This window comes from Hyperoodon ampullatus (assembly GCF_949752795.1).
Source record: "Hyperoodon ampullatus genome assembly, chromosome: 1".
Lineage (NCBI taxonomy): Eukaryota > Metazoa > Chordata > Mammalia > Artiodactyla > Ziphiidae > Hyperoodon > Hyperoodon ampullatus.
This window is the reverse complement of record NC_136914.1, coordinates 126,375,922-126,399,547: the sequence shown is the minus strand read 5'-3', so window position 1 is coordinate 126,399,547 and position 23,626 is coordinate 126,375,922. Positions and strand designations below refer to the sequence as shown.

Below are 23,626 nucleotides of genomic sequence, written 5' to 3'. Positions count from 1 at the left end.
ACTGGTCGGGGAACCATCCCCCGGCGGCGACGGTTCCGGCCAACGGCTTCCCAGACGAGGGAGCCAGAGCGCTGCGCTCCGCGGGCCTGGAGGATAGGGCGGTACCGCGCGGGCCAGGACCGCTCCCAGAAAGCCCCGCGCGGGGCGGAGGCGGTGGGGCGCCAGCACGGCCTGCTGGGAGTTGTAGTCGCTCAGCCTGCGGGCGGGTAAGCTGAGCGGGGGCGTGTCAGTATTTTACCCAAAGTTCCTACGTCTCGCTGGCTCAGTTACCGCGAGACGCGCGCGGCACTCCTAGGCTGCTGGGCAGCGCGTGTCTCCGGGGGGAGCCCGCGCTCTGGCTGCCACCTCCTCGTCAGCGCCCCGAGGTGCAGCGCGTGTTGCCATGGGGAAGGCCAGGTCCGCCGGAGCGCGCGGGAAGGCCCCCGGGGCCCCGGCGGGCGCGCGGGGCGGCCGGGCGAGGCCCAGCGCCAACCCGTTCGAGGTGAAAGTCAACCGGCAGAAGTTCCAGGTCCTGGGCAGGAAGACGCGCCACGACGTGGGGCTGCCCGGGGTGTCGCGCGCGCGGGCCCTCCAGAAGGTGAGAGGGGCGCCGGGCCCTACGGTGTGGGTCCCCCCGGCCCCGCCTGCCGGCCGGGACCACCCACGGCCCTGCTCCTCGAACCCCTGCGGCACCGCGGGGCTGCCGGCAGGCTTGGGCGAGCTACGGACTTACTTCCCGGTGCCCTTTTCCCCTTCTGTAAATCGGCCATGATGGTGGTACGTACATCCTAGGGCTGCCGGGAGGATGGGAAGCGTCCACTTAGAGTCCTCGGGACAGTGCCTGGAGCAGTGAGACGTCGTGTATCGTGTATGCCATGTGTCAGCTGGACTGTTTTCATCTTCGTGCCTCTGCCTCTGCGTGGGCGGGGACGACATTCCCCTGCAAAACCGCCGTCCCTCCTTGGAGACCCACACACAAGTCCAGCTCAGGCAGAGTTCATCATTTCCGCGCTGCCGCGGCCCCTGTGCGAACCTCTTACAACCTGCTCTCGTTGAGACTTTGAGCTCTGCTGGTTAGGGACAAGATAGGGGATTACATGGCATGCTCAGTAGATGTTTGAAGAAGGAATGTATCGCTCCTTTGAAGCGCACAACCTTGTCCCTTGCAGGGTAACTGAAATGCTGCCTTCTTGGAAAGTCTCATAGCTTTCCTGTGCTTACGGTTCCAGAGTATTCTGTACTTTGAAATTCAGTTCGGGTGGCATTCTCTATGCAGCTTCTGAGACATGCTCATTGGTTTGTTTAACGATATTTATTGTTACTCTGAGGAGGAGACATTAGTAAGTTAGTGAACAAATTAAAGCACATAAAGGTCAAGTAAGTTTCCCGAGGTCACACAGCTGGTAAAGGCTGGGGTTTGCACTGGGTTTGGACACCTGTGAAGCCTTTATGTGCCACTGAGCACCTACGTTTAAGCTGTGTTCTAGCAGGTGGAGAGGTAAAGGTAAAGTAACACCTGGCCCTGCCTTCATGGGCTCATAATCTGTGTTCTGTCCCACAGCATGTAATCCAGTTGATCTTTTTTTATATATAAATTTATTTATTTTATTATTTATTTATTTATTTATTTTATTTATTTATTTTGGCTGCCTTGGGTCTTTGTTGCTGCACACGGGCTTTCTCTAGTTGTGGCAAGAGGGGACTACTCTTCGTTGCGGTGCGCAGGCTTCTCATTGCGGTGGCTTCTCTTGTTGCAGACCACACGGGCTCTAGGTGCACGGGCTTCAGTAGTTGTGGCGTGTGAGCTCAGTAATTGTGGCTCATGGGCTCTAGAGCGCAGGCTCAGTAGTTGTGGCACACGGGCTTAGTTGCTCCGCGGCATGTGGGATCTTCCCGGACCAGGGTTCGAACCCATGTCCCCTGCATTGGCAGGCAGATTCTTAACCACGGCGCCACCAGGGAAGTCCTCCCAATTGATCTTTGAATTGAATCAAACATCGTCCTTATTGCAAGGAGCTGGCAGTAGTAGTAGACAAGACAAACTTATAGCCGACTCCGATGCACCCCTGCATCACACACCCCAGGGCAGGCCTGGGGGGTGGCAGATGTGGGGATGGGGATTGCATGGGCTCCAGAATAGACATGTTTTCCTTTATCACGTAAGCCTCAGTTTTCTCATTTCTCCTTAAGAGCCTGAGGTAGGAACTAACATTCTCTCCTTTTTACAGGTGAGGCTGTAGGCGCTTCCCAGAGTCCTCGCTGGCAAGTGGTGCAGCTGGTGGGATTCTGAGTCCTCACTCTTTTTTTTTTTTTTTTTTTTGCGGTACGCGGGCCTCACCGTTGTGGCCTCTCCCGTTGCGGAGCGCAGGCTCAGCGGCCATGGTTCATGGGCCCAGCCACTCCACGGCATGTGGGATCTTCCCGGACCGGGGCACGAACCCGTGTCCCCTGCATCGGCAGGTGGACTCTCAACCACTGTGCCAACAGGGAAGCCCTTGAGTCCTCACTCTTGACTGCACCTCCTGGGCATCACATGCATGTCCATGAATGACCCAGAAAGTGCTGAGAGTATTGGTTTGTGGCTACATGTAAATTTTACCAATAGACAAATACATAAATACAGAATCTGCAAATAACAAAGACTGACTGTATATATACATAATGGCACGTATATAACAAGCAAAGAGAAGATAGGCAATGCTGCTGCAGTCTGTGTCTGTAATTGATCGTGATGTCGTCATTGACATAAATGGCCTTTCAGATCATTGTTCCCTGCTTCCCTTACTCAGCTAGAACCTGAACTCCTCTGGCTTCTTCACCTGGATGGAGTGACCTCTGCTCGATTGTTCTGCTTTTTTCTTGGTTGCCGTCATTTTACTTTAACCTTTGGTATTAGGCATGGAAGCACTAACACACACCCTAGAGAATTCCCTGGGTTCCAGACATCGTCCTCTTTGCTGCCATTGTATGGCAGCGACCCAGTTTCTCCTCGGTAATTGAGATCAGTCTTTCCAGCCAGTAGATTGGCCTTTTTTGGACTGTGTGTCTCAGTGGCCTGAGGCGTAGAAAATGGCATTTTCCAGTTCATCAGAGCCAGCATTGTGTCCCCTTGTGGAAGCACCTCCCCTTTGGGGACTAAGACTGCCAGGCCATCAGAGCTCAGAGTTGCCAGGACCAGTGAGAGATTGTTCTATGATCTGTTTTTCAGCGCACCCAGACTTTGCTAAAGGAATACAAAGAAAGGGATAAGTCCAACGTATTTAGAGATAAACGCTTTGGAGAATACAATAGCAACATAAGCCCGGAGGAGAAGATGATGAAGAGGTTTGCTCTGGAACAACAGGTATGGAAAACAGTCTTTTGCTGTAGTTTTACATAGAAGTCAAATACAAAGAGAAGGCCGTTTCCCCCTTGTTTGTTTATACTTTTGTGAGTGCACAGTGGGTGGGTCTTCAATCGTGTATCTTGCCTGTCAGACCAAGGGGGAAGCAGCCTCTTGCACATACTAGTTAGGTGGATAAATATCTTAACCAGAGTGCCCGGCAGTGATGCATCCTGGGTTTCTGGACTACACTGCTGCCTTCAACTGGGTCTGGATTGTGGAGCATTCCTGGTGGGTAGAGCTGCACGATATCCCAGTGCCTTAGGGTGGCCCATTGATTTATTTACCTTCTGTGGGTTCTGTTTATATCTGAATCATTGCTCAAATGACCCAGAATAATCTTAAAGCTACATTGTCACATTGCACAAAAATGGGAAAAAATATCATTCTTTTTTTGATGTTAAATGGATGTGGAAATTTTAGGAGACTGATTTTCAGTTTTTCTATTCTGTCAGCGACAACACGAAAAAAAAAGCATCTACAACCTAAATGAAGATGAAGAACTAACTCATTACGGCCAGTCTTTGGCAGACATTGAAAAGCATAACGACATTGTCGATAGTGACAGTGATGCCGAGGACCGAGGAGTGCTGTCGGGTGAGGCCTGGGGTCAGGGGCAGTCTGCTTAGCACTGACGTTCTTTCTGCCCTGCTTGGACACCTAGAAGATACAGGTGTAGATCTTTAAGAATGTGTATATGTAGATAAGATAGACAGACAACCTTCTGTCTATCACAGAAAGCACTTCAGTGTCCCTCCTGTTTGAACTTCACCCCAGCTCGTTTTACCCGTGAGCTCAGAGAAACAGTATGATTTGTCCAACCCGTGAGTCAGAGTTTTGGGTAAAACCCACCTCACTGACCCCTAGCACAGCTCTTCTGTACTAACCCACAGTGCTTTGCTACCACTGTTACCAGTTCTGACCCAATGTGTGTACTAACAGTGTTTACTTAGTTCTTTTAGTCTTTGTTTACTCTGGAACCGCTTATGACAGTTTTGTGGGGGAAGTAACATTGAACTTTTTAATTTCTTTTTAAAAATTTATTTATTTACTTATTTCATTTTTGGCTGCGTTGGGTCTTCGTTGCTGTGCACAGGCTTTCTCTAGTTGCGGCAAGCTGGGGCTACTCTTTGTTGCGGTGCGCAGGCTTCTCATTGTGGTGGCTTCTCTTGTTGCAGAGCACGGGCTCTAGGCGCACGGGCTTCAGTAGTTGTGGCATGTGGGCTCAGTAGTTGTGGCTCGTGGGCTCTAGAGCGCAGGCTCAGTAGTTGTGGTACACAGGCTTAGTTGCTCCACAGCATGTGGGATCTTCCCAGACCAGGGCTTGAACCCGTGTCCCCTGCATTGGCAGGCGGATTCTTAACCACTGGGCCACCAGGGAAGTCCTGAGCTTCTTATTTATAGATAATAATGAAGCGGATTAAACTGTGGCATTAGTTAACACTGATATACAACTGAACTGAGTTAGGACTCAGTTCAGGTCTGGTCACCTTGGGCCCTTTTATAAAGTTGGGGTCATGTCGTAAGCTCACATCTTTATGAGTTAGAATACCCTCTATTCAGCATCTTCAGAACAAAGCTGCACAAAACTGAAACCGACTCAGCAGTTTTTCTGGTGTGTGGAAAGCCAAGCCGTTAACCCATGACTGCCTTTTGGTATTTGGGTGATGCGGGGGCAGAAGGCCTAGGAATTAGGGTGGCCCGTGGTTCTGTCCACAGCACCGGGAGGTGGCCACACCTCTGCTGAGGCTTCGTGGTTGAGGAGGGAACATAGTTCATCTTGAGGGCCTTCCTCTTCACACTTTCCATTGTTCAGGACTTTTTATGCACACCTCGCTTTAAATGTGTTCACCTTCACTGTCACTGAAGGGGACTCTGCCGTGGCACCTTCACGTTGGGCGGCCTGGTCGTTCATCACAAGGTGTCGGCCTCGTTGGTACGGTAGGCTGTGACGGTTGGCTGACTGGAGGAGAAGTTGGATTCCCATTCTGCCAGGTGTTGGGTCCTAGGGACTCAACTGTTTATTTGAGGTTTCCTATCCTCTGATGTTTAGTATGAGCTCATCAGAATCCAGGTGACTTGCACATTTCCAGGTAACCTCTTATATTTGAAAATAAATATATTTGCCGTACCTTTTAAAATGAATCATTAGGAAACATTCTGTTTTGTTCAACTACATAATTTATATGTTCTAGATTAGGAGAATTTCATCTTAAAAATCAACCCTAATTTTCTAATTAAATCCTATCATCAATATAAACACACTGATGGATTTTTTTTTTCTTTTCTCCGAGAATCCTTTTTGGAATCTTTTATATAATACCACCTCGTTAGTTAATGTTTTGTAAATTTTTATTTTCAGAAAATATTGTAAACAATCTTGAATTAGTAGAATGCTAAATGATAGTGTTTTCTAATATGCTAAACTTTGCAGGAAGCAGAGGAATCACTCATTCACTGATTCATTTATTCAACAAATACTGGTGTATGTGCCAGGCAGTGCTCTTGGTTCTGGGGAAATAGCAGTGAGTAAAACCTACCAGAAGCTCAGTTTTCTGGGGAGACCCAGACAATAAACTAAATAATAACTAAATCCCGCAGGCCTTTCGGAAGTAGAAGTGCTGTGGGGGAAATGAAGTTGGGGCGGTCTGGGACACGCCAGGTAGTCCTGATTAGGGTCACGAAGGAGGTGGCGGTCGTGCAGGCCTCTGGTGGTGTCACGGTCTGGGACCAGCCGGGAGCCTGGTAACTGGAGGGGGCAATGGTACAGACAGGTGGGCTGGGACCACGGGAACGATTTTGGCTTTTACTCAGGAACGGGAGCTGGAGGGACTTGAGTGAGGAAGGACAGAGTTGGCTAGGGCAGGCCAAGAGGTCTTCCTGAAATTCTCTTGTAGGCGCGGGAGGTGGAGAGGAAGCAGGATGCGCAGGGGTGTTTGGGGTACCTGTCAGCCCAGGGGAGGCATCAGAAGGGCAGTGGGGGCCCGAGTCCACAGACAGCCTTCCCTGGAGGAGGGAGCTGCTGCCCAGAGGAGTGAGTGTTGGCTTTTAAATCGGGCCAGAGTCCACTGCAGGGGGAGCGAGAGCAGCTTCCAGAAGGAGGCATGATGGGGGTGGAGGAGCGCAGGCGGGGAGAGCTCAGCGCAGATGGCGAGGTGTGGGCCTGACGGGGTTAGAGGGCTACAGGCAGGAGCTGTTTCTCTTACCGGATGAGATCTGAAGTCAGTTGCTTAGCATCTAAGCCTCTGTTTTCTCTTCCAAGAAATTGGATTTTTTAAAAGTTTCTTTCTATTCCAAAATCGATGATTCCCAGTGTTTTGTTTCTCTCTTCCCTGGTAGCTCGGGCAGCCTAGGAATCAGTGACTCTAGTAGCTGGCTCCGCCCCCTGCTCCTGGGACTTTCTGTGAGACAGAGGGAGGGTGTGAAGTGGCCCTGGTCCTGGACACGCCCTCTTAGGACTCAGTTGCGAGCTAGTTTGCTGCGTTTGTCCATCTTCCGTGAGACGTTAACCCATTGGAAAACAGGTTCTTGGTGTTTCCAGTCACTTGGATCACAGCCGTTTGGTCTTCTTATGCCTCTGGGTTTTCTCGGAGGGGCTCCTCTTGGGGGTTTGTGTCGCTGTGCCTGTAGTCTCACCTGCCGTGGGTGAGAGTTTTCTCTTAAACGTGGAGTCCGCTCTCAGGACCATGCTTGGAGAAACGTTGGCAGAGCGACTGCAAAACCCACTTCGCAGCCGGGCCTGGCTTCACAGAGGGGTTTTCTGCTCTCTGTCTGCAGCCGAGTTGACGGCAGCCCATTTTGGAGGAGGTGGCGGGCTGCTTCACAGGAAGACCTCTCAACAGCAAGGCGAGGAGGGGCAGCAGCCAAAGTCACGCAAAGAGCTGATTGAGGAGCTCATCGTCAAGTCAAAGCAGGAGAAGGTGCGTCCGTTAACGTTCTCGACGTGGAGCAGCACCGTCCTAAGACACGCTGCTAAAGGGTTTCAGGGTTTTTCTCCCTGTGCATTTTTAGGCTGTATTTAATATTTTCTATGAATTTAATAAAAGTATTCACTTTGAATAGGAATACAAAATGCATTTTAAGTTTCATCAAGCATGTACTTCCTTTTTTTAAAAAAAATTTTATTTATTTATTTATTTATTTTTCGTTGCGTTGGGTCTTTGCTGCTGCACGCGGGCTTTCTCTGGTTGTGGTGAGCAGGGCCTACTCTTCGTTGCAGTTTGCGGGCTTCTCATTGCGGTGGCTTCTCTTGTTGTGGAGCATGGGCTCTAGGCACACGGGCTGTAGAGCGCAGGCCAGTAGTTATGGCGCACGGGCTTAGTTGCTCCATGGCATGTGGGATCTTCCTGGACCAGGGCTCGAACCTCTGTCCCCTGCATTGGCAGGCGGATTCTTAACCACTGCGCTACCAGGGAAGCCCCAAGCATGTACTTCTGATGGTTTCTTGGGGTTTTGGTTTTGGGGGAGGGTTGGTTTTAGTGTTTTGGCACATATCAAGAGTCGCAAAACATCACTGCTTTTGCTAACAGCAAACTGCTCAGAGCATCTAGAAGAGCAGTTTTACAGCAGGAAATTCATTCTGCATGATGGGATCCTGAGATGCTAATTTCTCGTGGTCTCTTTCCCTGTCGGCATGTTAGGCTGAGCAGTTGTCCAGTGGGGCCTGGACGTCTGCTGGAGGCTGGCAGTAATGGGGTGCCTTCTGTTCTTTTTCCCCAGAGGGAGAGACAGGCTCAACGAGAAGACGCCCTTGAACTCACAGAGAAGCTAGACCAAGACTGGAAAGAAATCCAGACTCTCCTGGCCCGTAAAACACCCAAATCCGAGAGCAGAGGTGGAAAGGAGAAACCCAAGGTGGGGCCAGCACTTCATAGGCAGCCTGGGCTCACAGCCATTGACCCAGCCTTCCTCTGCAGAAGAGGGGGAGCCAGACATCTGTTCTCCCTTTTAGGACTTAAGTTTTCTATTAGACTTTTATATTGAGGTATCTGACGTGTGTTACATCAGGGTGGAAATAGACTAAAAGTTACTTCACTATCTACTCCAGAATAATGAAAGTAAAGAAAATGGTTGTTTCTTGTTTCTTGGTATGAGAAGACTTGGTATGTGTATTGATATATACGTTTACTTATTTTTCCCTCTGGACAATATTTGGTTCCTATCACATTGCTTTTAGTCTAAATTGTCAGAGAAGGTGCATTCGTTTGAGTTGCTGGTTTCTAGAAAATACTTGGATTTCACCAGATTACCTTGCCGTGTGGCCATCTGCACATCTGTGAGTCGACCTTACTGTTGCTTCCCCCAAAATCCCATTTGGGGGGCTTAATGCCTAGATGAGCAAGGTTTAGTTTCCTTTTTTTTTTTTTTTTTTTTTTTTGCGGTACGCGGGCCTCTCACTGTTGTGGCCTCTCCCGTTGGGGAGCACAGGCTCCGGACATGCAGGCTCAGCGGCCATGGCTCATGGGCCCAGCCACTCCGCGGCATGTGGGATCTTCCTGGACTGGGGCACGAACCCGTGTCCCCTGCATCGGCAGGCGGACTCTCAACTGCTGCGCCACCAGGGAAGCCCAAGGTTTAGTTTTCTTAAAGCAGATATACTTTGAGAATTTTCGAGGAGCAAATAGTTGTATATGACCTAAAGGCGTCCTCGAGACTGATTAGAACAGGCCTCTGTCACACAAGAAGAAAAGACTAAGGCCGTGGTTTAGCTTCTTCCGTAAAGATGTCCAGCCACGACTGGGATGTGCAGGAAGCTCATTATGCAGGTCTTTTCTTTAAAAAAACAATTTCTTCTTTCTGCCCTAGCCTGACACGTACGACATGATGGTTCGTGAGCTCGGCTTTGAAATGAAAGCGCCGCCCTCTAACAGGATGAAGACGGAGGAGGAGCTGGCCCAGGAGGAGCTGGAGCGGCTCAAGTGCCTGGAGGTGTCAAGGGGGTGGGGCAGGGGCAGGGGCAGGGGCAGGGCCCCTCTGGGAAGCTGCTACGACCTGGAAAGGCCCTTTCCACCTTGTTGTGTTCGATGGGCTGGAGGTGTTTTGTGTTTTACCAGTGGAATCTTTTTAGTCTCTAAACAAGTTTGTTTTACTTTTTTTTTTAACTATAAAAGGAAAAAACAATGCAGATAATACCCAATATAACAAATTAAAAATGACTTTCTTTCTAATGCCTTTACCTCAGAACAGCTGCTAGCAATATAGCGCACTACCTTCTCACCTCTTTTCTCTTAAAGGTTTTTTAAATTTCCTTACGTTACAAAACAAAAATGAAGTGGAGGCGTACTGTCATGCATCTGGCCTTTTCAGTACCCCCGTTGTGGGCTGTCTCCTGTGGCCGTTGCATGGTTCAGAGGGACAAAGTAGCTGACCTGCTTGTTAAATGGCATGCAGACCTCAGTGTAAAGTGTCCTGTTCCTCTTCTGGGGCCTGGTGGTGAGTGAAGCTGACGGTTGGCCACCATCATTTGGCCAGAAAGCCCTCAGGGTAACAGCTTTTCCTTCCTTGTGACGGGAACATATTTCTGCCGCAGTATTTTTATTTTTGTTAAATAAGTCTTCCACACGATGCTTGCCAAGGTTTTGCATGTCTGGTTGAAGACTGAAAGCAGAAGGCAGGCCTGAAGCAGCTGTGACGGCCGAGGGAACCTGGAGCGTGCGTCCCTGCCATGTGCTCACAGCACAGCAGACAGCTTTTCTGTCTTTCCTGCTCAGGCTGAAAGACTCCGGAGGATGCTTGGAAAGGAGGAGGATGAACATATTAAGAGACCAAAACACACGTCGGCGGATGACTTAAGTGATGGCTTCGTACTAGACAAAGATGATAGGCGTTTGCTTTCTTACAAAGTAAGATGTTTGCCTTCGTTTCCTTTTTTTTTTTTTTTAATTTAAAGCAACACATTTCCTGGTTTTTCACTTGCTAGGTTTACCACAGGTGGAAATTGTGAGTCTTCTTAGAAACAGTTTTTCTGTGGCTCTTTCTAAAGCTGGTGAGGTTTTTCATTCCCGAGCCCCATTAGCTCTATACTTGTCTCCCCTTTCAGAGCGTCGGCCCCGCTCAGGGCAGGAAGATAGGAGAAGGCCAGGGGTCTCGAGCAGAAAGGGTTCCAAGACGGGAAACTGGGTGCTCGCAAAACACTGGGTTATCTGGGGGAGTCGTCAGGGGTCACCCTCTGATGTGGAGGTCCCACCACCTCCGCGTGCAGCCCACATGCCAGGAAGCCCCACCTGTTCCCCAGCCCCATGAGCAGCAGGGCTGCCAGACACTCACAGCAGCTGGAGCCTGTCCGCTGGGGCGCCTCCCGCATCCTGGACCCCCGCCACTCCCCGGCAGAGACAAGCCCTGCCCAGAGTCCTGTCGGCAGGGTGTGGGGACTGCGGTTCCCAGGCCTTTAGCCCCGTGACGTGTAGCAGCCCCGAAGGAGGTGGGAGAGAGGCCCCACGCCCGTGGACAGTGCAGCACCGGGCCGCGTGTTCCTAGCAGTCAAGTAGCATAAAGCGTCTGCGTGTGCACAGCCCTCAGACACGGTCACAGGCTGTGCCAGCTGCTGTCCCGAGGAGTGATGCCCCTGGTTCCCACGTTCTGTTCCCAGGATGGAAAGATGAACGTTGAGGACGAGCCAAGCGGGGAAGCCAGCAGCAGTGAGAGCGAAGAGGAAGAGGGCAAAGGCTTGAGCAAGGGGGACCCAGAGGAGAGCGATGGCCCAGACGGCCCCTCGGGCCTGGAGTCTGACGTGGAGAGCAAGGACGGCAGCAAGAGGACCCAGGAGGAGCAGCGTCCAAACCCTGGGGAGCGATCGACAGCTGATGACCGGGAGGCTGCCAGGGCCAAGCTGCCCTATACGTTCACAGGTAGACAGACAACGGGGGAGTGACTGCAGTCACCTGGCGGCGTCTGCCTCACGGCCTGCGTCGTGGAGTGGGACAGGGTACGGGCCTGGACACACAGGCACAGCCCGTCTGTGCTGTCCTGGCTGGCAGACAGGCACGGTCATCCTTCTCCGCGACGCCCCCGGGATCTGACCCGAGTGCTCTGGGCAGCACGTCAGCCTCTGCTGTGTGACTGCAGCAGTTCTGCAGGCCACCAGCAGGGGTCCCTGCCACTTGACAAGTCGGCCCTTTGTGGGCAAGGGTGGCCGCGGAGCCGGGCTCAGGCCTCGTGACGTGGCACACGGTGGGCTGCTCTGTCCCACGTGCAGACACCCCATCCAGTTCCAGTCCGCAGGCCTAAGCTGTCCTGCGACTTAAGGGTGTTTCCAGAGCGGTTGAACCGGCGGGTGGAGCTGGCTGCCGGGGGCGTCTCAGGCGTGACACTGCTCTGCTCGCGGGGCTCCTTCCAGCTCCAGCCTGTTCTGAACAGTCCCAGCGGCCACCCCACCCGCGCCTTGTCCCCTCCGCCCTCCCCGTCTCGGGCATTGGCGGGATTCCGCGTAGAGGGGAGCTTGGGGTCGTCTCTTCGTCGAGGCTGGTTGCAGGCAGCCCAGTTTCCTCGAGCCTCACCCTTGGCGGGCATGCAGGCACACGTTGGAAGCAGTGTGGTAATTACACAAAAGGAGTGTTTCTATAAAATAGGCGGAAGTATTTCTTTGGGTGAAGTAAAAGAAGTTCTATTATTTAATTTGTGTTCAGTTTTTATCTCCGTTACCAGAAATGTAATTCTCATTTTACAAGTTAAGCGTGGCGTGTGTTTTGTATTTTTTTTGATAGCTCCCGAATCCTACGAGGAATTGAAGTCTTTATTGTTGGGAAGATCGATGGAAGAGCAGCTTTTGGTTGTGGAGAGAATTCAGAAATGCAACCATCCAAGTCTCGCAGTGGGAAACAAAGCAAAACTAGAAGTATGCTGGAGTCGTTTGTCTGCAGTGTTGGGAGTGTCAGGGAAGAGCCCTGGTCTGTGTGGGCATCGTAACCATGAAGCTGGTGGTCCCGAAGTGCACCCCGTGCTTACGGCCGCGAAATTTCACAGTAGGGTGCGGGTTGGGGGGCAGAGAGCCAGGCCTGGATGTGCGTCAGCTCCAGGGCCACGGCAGGCCCAGGAGGAGGCCGAGCTGTTGACCTCAGTTTACACTGAGTCCATCGCGCGCACCCGTCACGCTGCAAAGCCAGGCTTTGGGGAAATACGGAGCTAGGAATGTGCCTCGTCCTCTTGCATAAAGGCCGCACGTTTACCGAACGAGGCGCCCGGCGCGCTCCTGGTCTAGGGCTGAGGTGTCACCTGCTGGCCGAGGCAGCACACGCCCGGACCCTGTGCTCTTCGCTCCTGTGCCTGCCTTGGGTTACACGCCCCCATTGCTGGCCCTGAGGTCCTCGCCCCACCCAGTGCGGGGGCACAGGGGGCAGGGCGTCCTGTGCCGCAGCTCCGTTCTGGGCTCAGCCCTGAGCTCTGGCCCCAACCCTGTTCCTACAGAAACTGTTTGGCTTCCTTTTGGAATACATCGGAGATTTGGCTACAAGTGATCCAGCAGACCTCAGCGGAATCAATAAATTGGTTGTGTAAGTGAAAACGGGGTGCGTTATCTGGAACGTGGGGCTAAGTTGAACAAATTTTGTGCCTTTTAGTAAAGTCATAGAATAACTTCGGCGTTATTAAGGCAGCCTTGCAGATGGGCCCACAGCTCGCACAGCTGCGGTGATTTCCGTACGCCATCCTGCTCCTAAGTCGTGTTGACGCGTTGCTCCCATCGCCCTAGAGATGGGACCTGTTTTTAACTGCAAACGAATCGACTTTAAGACAGTAGGGCCCCTTCAGGTTTATTTCTATTTGACGGCTAATTTTCTGTTTCATTCGCCCGCCTGCTATCCTGCGCGGGGGCTCCGGGCCGGGCTCTGCTCCAGGCCCCCGTGAAAGCGTGGTGGCTCTTGGCCCCGTGGTGGCTGGAGCAGGGCACAGCGGGCAGGGTGCTGAGTTGGGAGGGTCCGTGAGAGCAGGTGCCTGGTGGTACCCTCGGGCTGGCCACCTGCACACCCCTCCGCCCCGTGCCAGCCTCTGCCCCCAGGAGTGCTTGTGAGGCACCACTGGGTTCAGGACTGTCAGCCACGTCTGGCCCTTAGAATATGCTCCCCGTGCTGTTACTTGTATAAACAGAGTTACTTCTGCCACCACTACTGAAAAGTTATGACCAGGTTCTTAGCAAATAGCGAAAATGAATATAGGTTATTATAAAACACTATTAGAAAAACTACCTGGATCACCGAGACGGCCAGCCAGGTGTCAGTAAGAGGAAAAGTGCATTCATCCAGGGGCTTCCAGCTCTAGCTCAGTTGGCAGGTGGCTTCACAGGAAGATGATAAACGTGGGTGGTTTGAGGGGGTTTTCTATGTTTTTGTTACCTACGGACATTCTCCCCGACTTATGTCTCTGATGAACAGGCAGTTGTATAACCTTTGCCAGATGTTTCCTGAAGCTGCAAGCAGCGCCGTGAAATTTGTCCTCCGAGATGCCATGCACGACATGGAAGGAATGGTTGAGACCACAGGCCGGGCGACCTTCCCGGGCCTGGACGTGGTAAGCCAGGGGCGTGTCTCATCCGGCCGTTGACCTGCGGCCACCAGCTGTCCAGTGTGCTGCCATGGCACAGGGGCTGGGGGCTTCAAGAGGGTGGTCTGCCCCAGAGCCTCCGCAGCCATCTGGAGGGCACACGGCCAGGCCTGGAAGGACTGCTGACCTGTTAACAACTAGCTAACGTGTGCTCAGGAGCAAAGTTTCTGGTTTGACTTCTCAGTGAACAGTGCCGTGTTTAGTCTTGATGGCAAACCCGGGGTGTGTTTTCCTGAGGACCTGTGGGCTGGTTGCTTCACCTGCTTGTGCACAGCGACCTCTGACCTCTCTCAGGTTTCTGACCGTTTCACAACAGCTGTGGGCCGTGTCGTCAGCTCTGGTCACTGAAGAAGTACTGCTCAGTCCGTTCCATTTTCTGGTCTTCGGGTTGAAATGAACTAACGGCAACTGGCAGGAACTTAAAAGTTTGGCTTTAGGGCTTCCCTGGTGGCACAGCGGTTGAGAGTCCGCCTGCCAATGCGGGGACACGGGTTCGTGCCCCGGTCCGGGAAGGTCCCACATGCCGCAGAGCAGCTGGGCCCGTGAGCCATGGCCGCTGAGCCTGCGCGTCCAGAGCCTGTGCTCCGCAACGGGAGAGGCCACAATGGTGAGGGGCCCGCATACCACAAAAAAAAAAAAAGTTCAGCTTTATGTTGATGGGTCAGTAGACTCCTCAGGAAGGCACCTGAACCAGTGTCCGTGGCCTCAGCCCCTTTCTCTGTGTGACCTGGGGTAGGTGAGTGCCCGAGCTGTGGCAGAGGGTATCCAGCCTGCCTCCCCGGAGCCTGTTCCCGGCGAGGAGTAGTGGGGAGGCCAGGGGGGTTGGCAGGCTGCCCGGGCTTCAGTCCTGGGCTGTGTGGGCCTGGCCTCTCTCCCGGCTGTAGGCGGTAGTGATGGCTCAGTGGTACCTGTCACATAGGCTGGCATGAGGATTCATGAGTTGATGTTGTTACTGAACCAAATTGGGGTCCACCCTTGCCCAGCGCGCAGCAAAGCCAACCGACTGACGCCGGGTTGTGGGGAAGGAAAGTACAGCGTTTACTGCAGGCACCCGTCAAGGAGCACAAGCAGCTCGTGCTCAAAAGACACGGACTCCCTGATGGCCTTCAGGGGAGGGATTTTAAAGGCACCATAAAGGGTGAAGGTCACAGGGTGTGTGATCAGCTCGTGGACTTTCTTCTGAGTGGTTGGTGGTGAGGTGACAGGGTGACGTTTCCGAAATCTCAGTAATCGCCATTTGGTTCCCACCCGTCTGGGGTCTAGTGCTCGTGGGCAGCCTGCAGTCACCATCCTCGGTGGGTGGTGGTCTTAGTTTCTGCAGAACAGCCCAAAGATATGCGTCAGGTTGTGTGTTTCCCTTCTTTAACCCGTGTGATGGCGCTTTCTTTCCAGCTCATTTACTTGAAAATTGCTGGGATATTGTTTCCAACCTCTGACTTCTGGCACCCGGTGGTCACGCCTGCGCTGTTGTGTCTGAGTCAGCTGCTAACCAAGGTACGTCAGGACCTCCCCATCGGAGCCAGCCCTCCCTGGGGCTGAGCGGGGCCGTGGATACTGGCCCTCCCTGGGGCTGAGCGGGGCTGTGGAGACTGGCCCTCCTTGGGGCAGGAGTAAGAAAGGCTCGTCAACGAGGCCTGCGTAGCAGCTCCTTCCCAGAGCTCCCGGGCGAGTGGCAGAGGGCGTGACCCCAGAAAGCGCATGAGAGCATCGTCTCTGATGTGGGGTTCTGTTCCCCTTTTGGCTTTAAAAGTCCAGATAGCTCTGTTTTCCTTGAGGGAGCATATGATCGGTGCCCACTTGCTGTGGTAATTATCAGTGTTCCACTACGAGAGGGTGGGACCTTACGATCGCAGAGCTCTTTGCTGGATTGCATCTCACGTGGCTTGATCCTGCCGTGCGGGGCGGTGCTCCCCTCCGTGCAGAGGAAGGTCGGGGCCTGTGGCCCCCGCGGAAGCCAGGACGTGTGCCTGGCGCGGTGTTCCGAATGTTGTTCCCAAGTGGACACTGTGCCCTGTGTTCCTTTGCCAGTGTCCCATCCAGTCCCTCCAAGACGTGGTGAAGGGGCTCTTCGTGTGCTGCGTGTTCCTGGACTATGTGTCTCTGTCCCAGAGGTTCATACCTGAGCTCATCAATTTTCTTGTTGGGATTCTTTACATCGCAACTCCCAACAAGCAGAGCCAAGGTGAGTTGATTCGAGGTAGCGTTTTCAAATATATTGTACTTTAGAAATTTTAAGACTTTTAATAGTAATTGGTATTCATTGTAGAAAGCTTAGGATATGGGGAAGTTAGAAAGAAGACAAAAAAATCTCAAGTCTTATCATCCAGAGTAGCATCCTTTTTTCCCTCTGTGTGGATGTGTGTATATACCCACATTTTGAAAAAAATCAGTATCCCACTTTCATCTGTCCAGCACAGTAGCCCATTTCCATGTGTGGGGGAGTCTCAGCTTAGTGTAAAGTACCCCCCAGATGGCAAGACTAACTACCAGAAATATATAAAATACTGCGGTTTACTATATTGACTGTGTGTCGAAATAATATTGGGGGGGAGGGTAAATAAAATACATCCATTAAGATTTACCTTTTTGTTTTTACTCGTTTTGTGTGGCAACAAGGACACTTTCACTTGCGTAGCTCGCGGTGTATCTCTAGTCGGCAGCACCGCTCCTGGAGTTCCTATGATGTTCTGAATGTTGGCAGGAGATCGTGGACAGCAGTATTCTGAGGGGGGGTTTCAGCAGTTGTTGCTTTTCTGAACCATCACACCCTCCCCTTCCCTCCCCACACAGGATGCCCACACTCCTCCCCACGCTTCCGCCCACTCACTTCCGCCCACTCACGGCTCCCTCGCCCTCCAGGAGCTGCCCACCTTTGTCCCCTCGCTCCTCCGTGTCTAGAGGGTCTGCTTTCCTGGCCTCCTTTTTCCTTCCCTGCCCTTCCGCTTTCCCCTCGTAACCTCACATGGACACTTGCCTGCGTGTGGCTCTTGCCCGATTTCTCTGAGCCCAACGCTGCGGGCTCCTCTCTGCCAGCCGTGGGGATGGGCACGGGGGTGCAGCCACACCCCAGGGAGACATCAGGGTGGCTGCAGTGCTGGAGGAGGGGCCCCGGTGGAGGGCACTGGACGCTGGAGTCGGGATTGGCCAACAGACTGGCTGTCGCCCGTACGCCCCCCTCCCTCTGCCCAGCCACTGCCCACTCTGCCGTGCCTGGACCACGCCCGGCCTGACGCCCTCCCCGGCAGTCCCTTCCGTCTGCTTCGACTGCTCCTCTGAGTGACGGCGGGCTTAAGTCCTGCTCACTCCCTGGGTTTCTGGAGCGGGCCTTCTCTGGCCTGGTGAACTCTGCACCCTGTCCCACCCTCCCAGCTCTCCTGACAAACCCGCCTCACCCTCCTCTGCTTTTTCTTTGTCCGTCGTTTCTTACTGACACTCAGTCTAGTCTGCCCACGAGGGCAGGGGCCTGGTCTGTGCTTGGACTTGGCCCAAGCACCCCTGTCAAAGCTGTCGCTTGTCTCTGGTGGTAAGCAGCGCATGTTTGTTAAAATTAACTTCCAAAGGCTTCACCCTGCAGAGCCTGCCCTGCGAGCCCAGTAGCCTCAGAGGCCAACTCTGTCCCTGTCCCACTTGGAATCCAGGTTACACTCTGGTGCACCCTTTCAGAGCACTTGGGAAGAACTCGGAGTTGCTCTTGGTTTCTGACGAGGAGGCCATGGCCACGTGGCACAGGAGAAGCCTCCCCCTCCAGTGGGCAGGAGGACTGAAAGCCCAGACTGAGACAGAGGCCAACCACACCAGGTATGTGTGGGCCCGGGGCTCTGGGCCGTGGCGCCAGCTTAGACCTCAGAGAGGCCAGGCTGGGAGCCAGACGTGACCCAGCACCCAGCCTTGAAGATGCACCCGTGTTATCTCTGTTCGCAGATGAAATGATTTTATATGTAGAAAATCCTAAAGGTTCCACAGAAGAGCTATTGGATCTGATAAATGAATTCAGCAAAGTAGCAGGATACAGAGTCAACGTACAAAAGTCAGTTGTATTTCTACACACAAACAGTGAACAGTCTGAAAGAAAATTTCAGAAACAGTTCCATCTACAATAGCATCAAAAGGAATAAAATTACTTAAGAATTAGCTTATCCAGGGAAGTGGAAGACTAGTATGATGAAAACTACAAAACATTGCTGAAAGTAATTAACAAAGACATAAATAAATGGAAACACATCTGTGTTCCTGGACTGGGAGACATAATCACCTCCAAATACCACCACGTTAGGGGTTAGGTTTCAACAAGGGAATTCTGTGGGGTCACATCCTTCAGTCTGTAGTAGAAGTAGAATGAGGGGGCTAGGACTTTTTCTTGTAAGTCCTTCCATTCTCTGATTTTTTAAAAAAATTATGGTTATTCGAATTTTTTTGTTGATATTTATTGTGTTAAAATGCAGATAACATTTACCATCTTAACCATTTTTCAATGTGTGGTTCGGTGGCATCTTAAGTACATTTCCACTGTTACGGAACCGTCACCACCCTCCACCTCCAGAACTTACCTTCCCCAACTGAAACTCTGTGCCTGTTAGAGACTAATCCCACGCCACACCCCAAGCCCCACCGTCCTCCTGTCTGTGGATTTGACTCCTCTGCTGCATCTCATATAAGTGGAATCACACAGCATTTGTCCTTTTGTGACTTATTTCACTGAGTATAATGTCCTCAAGGCTCATCCATGTGTAGCAGGTGTCAGGACTTACTTCCTCTTTAAGGCTGAATCATACTCCATTGTGTGGATGGACCACATTTTGTTTATTCATTCATCCATCAGTGGACACTTGGGTTGCTCCCACTTTTTGGTTATTCTGAATAAGGCTGCTATGCACATGGGGGTACAAGTATCTATTCCAGTTTCTGCTTTCACTTCTTTTGGGTTTATACCCAGAGATGGAATTGCTGGGTCAGATGATAGTTTTATTCCTAATTTTTTGAGGAACCTCCATGCTGTTTTCCACCACAGATGTACTATTTTACATTCCCACCAACGGCGTATGAGGTTTCCAATTTCTTCACATCCTTGTCAACACTTAGTAATTTCTGGATATTTGATGGTAGCCATCCTCATGGGTATGAGGTGGTATCTCATTATGATTTTGACTTGATTTCCCTAATAATTAGTAATGAGCATCTTTTCATGTGCTTACTGTCCATTCATAATCTTTGGAGAAATGTCTGTTCACATCCTGATGGCCATTTTTTTCCATGAAAAAATAACTTCCCAGAATGTTATTTTCAAAGTATATCTGCTTGATATTGGAAATAGTTTTAGTAATTTAAAAACTACAATGGGGTTTATTTAAGATGAGGGCTCCAGCCATTGTAGTGAGTGAGTCAGTTTTCTTGGGTCTCTCCCAAGAAATGTATATGTGTTACTAAACTTTGATTTTCCTCTGTTTAAAAAACAAAACACTGAGTACTCTTTCCAAGTTGTTGCTGCATTTCCTGCAACGTTCTGTCCTATTCAGGGAAGCAGGATGTTTTCTTTAACTCCTGATCCCATTGGCCGGATGGCTGCAGCCGTTGCCCAGGGCAGATGTTTGACCTCAGGGTCCTGCGGCCCAGGCCCACGAGTAGAAGGTTTTCATCTTTGCCAAGATGATGGGCTTTGTTGGTGATGGGGAGGGGCCCGCCCTTCCTGTTACCCTGAGGCCGGGTGTCACCCCTGCAGGCTGTCCTGCTTGGCCGTGTGCCTGGCTCTGGTGCAGCGCTGTGTGACCGCCTATGGCGCCCTGCCCTCCTTCCACGACATCGTGCAGCCCCTGCGAGCCCTCCTGATGGAGCACCTGGCTGCCCGCAGCTGCCCGCCCGAGCTCCAGGTGAGGCCTCCTCGGCGCGGCCGTGTCCCGGAGTTGGGGCAGGTTGGTGGGCGTTTCTGTCACGGGGGTTCCAGCACTAGGAATCAAGGCCGGCCGCCCCCATCAATCTGGGCAGCGGCTCCAGGCCCCGCGCCCCTCCCAGGTCACTCGGGTTCTGAGGATGGTCCCACTGCCCTGCACCAGGCGACAGGAAGCCGTGAAGGGCACCTGCCTTTTGGCCTGGGGGCTCCCCTGTGTACAAATGGGCTGGTCCCCATCGTGTGCTCCCCACGTTCCTCTGGGAGAGACCGTTCTGTTCTGTTGCTCGATGGGTCTGTGGGTCTGAAGTCCCGCCAGACCAGATGCCATGAGGACACTGCAGGAAGCTGGAAGCTTTGTGAGAGCCGGGCTTTCTGGGCACAGTGGCTCTGCACCTGCAGCCGCCGGGCCCAGGGGAAGGGGCGGCCTGGAGGGAGGAGCTCCGGAGGCCACGGTGGGCAGGCCCGGTGGCGTCAGCTTTTCTCACGTGTCAGGAGCTGAGTCGGAGCATTTTGACGGAAATGGAAAAGCAGCCGAAGCAGTATCGGCCGCTGGTCTGTGAGAAGAGCAAGCCGGTGCCGCTGAAACTGTTCACCCCCCGGCTGGTCAAAGTGTGAGTACGGAGGCCCCCCCAGCACCCCAGCCCTAGAGGGGCCTGGGGAGTCCGGGGCTGTGGCTGGGGGCAGCCTTGACCGGAGGCCTGGCAGGCTCTGAGTGCGCAGACCCTGCGCCCTCAAGGCCGGCTTTGCACCTTCAGCCTCGAGTTTGGGAAGAAGCAGGGCTGCACAAAGGAGGAGCAGGAAAGGAAGAGACTGATCCACAAGCACAAGCGAGAATTTAAAGGTGCCGTCCGGGAGATCCGCAAGGACAACCAGTTCCTGGCTCGGATGCAGCTCTCAGAGATCATGGAACGGTGAGGGGCGACGGGGTCTGGCAGGTGCTGGTGTGGGTGCTGGGCCGGGGTGAGGGCGGGCCAGGCGGCCTGCTCCCCTCACTTGTCCTCCGTCTGTCCTGGGTGGAGTTGCAGGCCCCACGCGGATGTGAACTGCTATTGGGTCAGATAGGAAAAAGGGCAAGATGTCCTCCAAAAAGTATCCAAAAATGGGCTTTTTTTTTTTTTTTTTAAAGGGATGCGGAAAGAAAACGAAAAGTGAAGCAGCTTTTTAACAGCCTGGCCACACAGGAAGGTGAATGGAAGGCCCTAAAGAGGAAGAAGTTCAAAAAATAAATTATGTTTTATAAATCAGACAAGGAGATGCTATACAATGAATGCCATAAGGGATGCTGTAACGTCAGTTTTTTTCCTGTACTTTGCTTCACGTTAAAACGCCTCTCCTGACGTATTGTACTTCGGGAACAGGGCCAAGCCTCCGTGGGAGCTACATGCCGATAAACTGTAAATCACCTCTGTTCGTCACTTCCAGACAGTCCTCAGTTAATCACAAGGCTCGGGACTGATGGGATTCAGGCTAATGTTTTTGGTCAACCAAGCATATTTGCCTTCAGGTGTAGAATTCAGTGTTACTTAATGTTACATAAATTTTCAGTCATAAGTGAAACAAGTTTGCACATAGTTTAGAAATCAGAAAAGAAAGAAATCACCCGTAATCCCGGCACCCCAGCAGCCACGATCAGCTTTGTCCCAATCCATACCCAGTCTTGATTAATGCTGTGGAGTGCCAGGCCGCTGTGAAGGCAGGAGGGGTTGGGCTGCATCTGCATTGACCCAGGAGGCTTCATAAGGACACAGGAGCCATCTGCCTGCCCTCATGGCCCTGGGGGGCTACGGCCTTGAACAGAATGCTGCCTCCCTGCAGGGGTGCAGAGGTGGGCAGGTCCCCCAGACCCCATGTCCCGCCCCAGTCTCCGAGGGCGAGGCACTGGTCCTCACACCCCTGGTGTCGATGTGGCACGTGGTGGAGGCCTCGCCCTCGGCTGGCAGCCCTGCCTGGTGGCCCTAGCACTCACATCAAGAAACCCATCCTTGGGACTTCCCTGGTGGTGCAGTGGTTAAGAATCCGCCTGCCAATGCAGGGGACACGGGATCGAGCCCTACTCCAGGAAGATCCCACATGCCGCAGAGCAACGAAGCCCGTGCACCACAACTACTGAGCCTGCACTCTAGGGCCCTCGAGCCACAACTCCTGAAGCCTGCGCGCCTAGAGCCCGTGCTCTGCAACGAGAGAAGCCACCACAATGAGAAGCCCGCGCACCGCAACGAAGAGTTGCCCGCGCTCGCCGCAACTAGAGAAAGCCCGCATGCAGCAACGAAGAGCCAATGCAGCCAGAAATAAATTTTAGAAAATGAGGCCCATCCCTGAGGTCACAGCCACAGAAGTGACCATGGAGAGACTGGAGGATTAGCCAGACTGGACATGTGGGAAGAGGATGACTGATTCTGGCTCCCCCAGCAGGGAGGCTGGTGGGAAAAATCGGGAGTTTGATTTGGGGCGCTGTTAGGCCGTGTTAGGGCTCAGAAGGGCGGAGGGACAGGGCCAGAGCGCTCCCTGGTGGCACGCGGAAGGGACAGATGAAGAGGCCACGTTGGAGGAGATTTCTGCATCTTTACCTCCTTTCTAGGATTGTTCAGAGACAGGAGTTTGCCAGGTGCGTGGCTCCACAGATCTCGAAGGCCCTGGCAGGTGTCGGGGCCACAAGCGGGGCTGGCTTCACCTCGCTGTGTAGGCCTGGCCTGCTGTTAAGATAGTGCAGACTCAAGACCCCACCCACACGTAAACGCTCCTGCAGCTGTTGCTACTTAAATTCGCCACACCGCTGATCCCGGGGGCCTTGCTGCTGAGTTCTGTGGCGGTGGAACGTGCCAGCAACAAGCTGATAAAGCCTCAGCTTTGGGTCCTGGGTCGCCCGAGCATACCCACCTCTGCCCACCCTGGCCTCTCCACCCCACTGCAGGCACAGTCCTTAGAAATGTCAGTATCCACGTGGATGGCCCGTCCCAGCCCCGCCTCCTCCTACTTGCAAAGGGGCGTGTGTAGAAGGGGTCGTGGAAGAAGGTGGTTATGAAGCCAGAGTGTTTACATGTGAGCACATTTGCCGACATATTCCTCCCCTCTGCCGCGCGCCCACCAGCTCTTACCTCCGCTGTGTCACGTGCACGGCTCAGGTGGAAGAGGCGAACATCCCCCGAGCCTCCATAAAGGAACGCGTGTCCTCCTCAGGGAGAGCTAACACGTGTTCTCTTTGGTCGTAGGTGGAATAATTATACATTAAGCAAAGTGTGACTGCTTGGATGTTTGAAATTTAGTGTCGTTTTCGGAGGGGTGTATGAGTGCTAAGCTGACGGGGTGGACTGTCCTTCCGGATAGTTCGGCCACAGACGCCTGAATTTCAAGGGACGGAAGGGAAGCAGGGGGTGCTGGCAGGTCCTGAAGTCCGGAACCTCCAGCTGCCGTGGGGTCTACCCCGGCGCGGGCCCAGGACCGAGCGCGCCCAGTCCTGACCTCACGGCTCCTCCTCCTCGCCGGCCCGGCCCGGCCCGGCCAAGGCCCCAGGGTGGGCCAGCCCGCGCCCCCGCACAGACGCCGCGTATCTGCGGGTGTATTTTGGACGGAGGCCTCCGACGGGAGTGGACGATGCGAGGAGGGTCCAGTCAGGGTGGACCCCGCCCAACGGCCTTCCGGACGGAGCGCCCAAAACCCCGAGGTCCTCAGCGGGCGGGTCGTCACTCGGGCGCAGAGTCCGGGGGCAAATGGGACTGTGGCCTGTCAGGCGCCTCCGGTTGGATCCCTTCCTGCTGGTAAGCCGCTGCCGGACCCGATATCGGGCCGAGTCGCGCGGCCTTGGAGGACCGGGCGAGGCCCCGCCCAGCGGCCGGAAGAGGGCGCGCAGG

At 53.2% G+C, this 23,626-nt stretch overlaps 1 protein-coding gene across 1 annotated transcript; it reads left to right on the top strand.

Annotated features, from left to right (window-relative positions):
* Positions 1-382: 382 nt before the first annotated feature.
* On the top strand, positions 383-21,323 carry NOP14 (NOP14 nucleolar protein; the record flags this gene model as incomplete). The annotated part of the gene is made up of 18 exons (XM_079699866.1): positions 383-577; positions 3,188-3,322; positions 3,817-3,958; positions 7,139-7,281; positions 8,081-8,215; positions 9,167-9,289; positions 10,072-10,203; positions 10,950-11,208; positions 12,064-12,194; positions 12,764-12,849; positions 13,726-13,861; positions 15,287-15,388; positions 15,923-16,076; positions 17,533-17,692; positions 19,611-19,758; positions 20,271-20,389; positions 20,534-20,689; positions 20,905-21,323. The coding sequence occupies 18 exons, from the start codon at positions 383-385 to the stop codon at positions 21,002-21,004; spliced, it is 2,556 nt and encodes an 851-aa protein (XP_079555992.1). The 3' UTR covers positions 21,005-21,323.
* Positions 21,324-23,626: the final 2,303 nt, after the last annotated feature.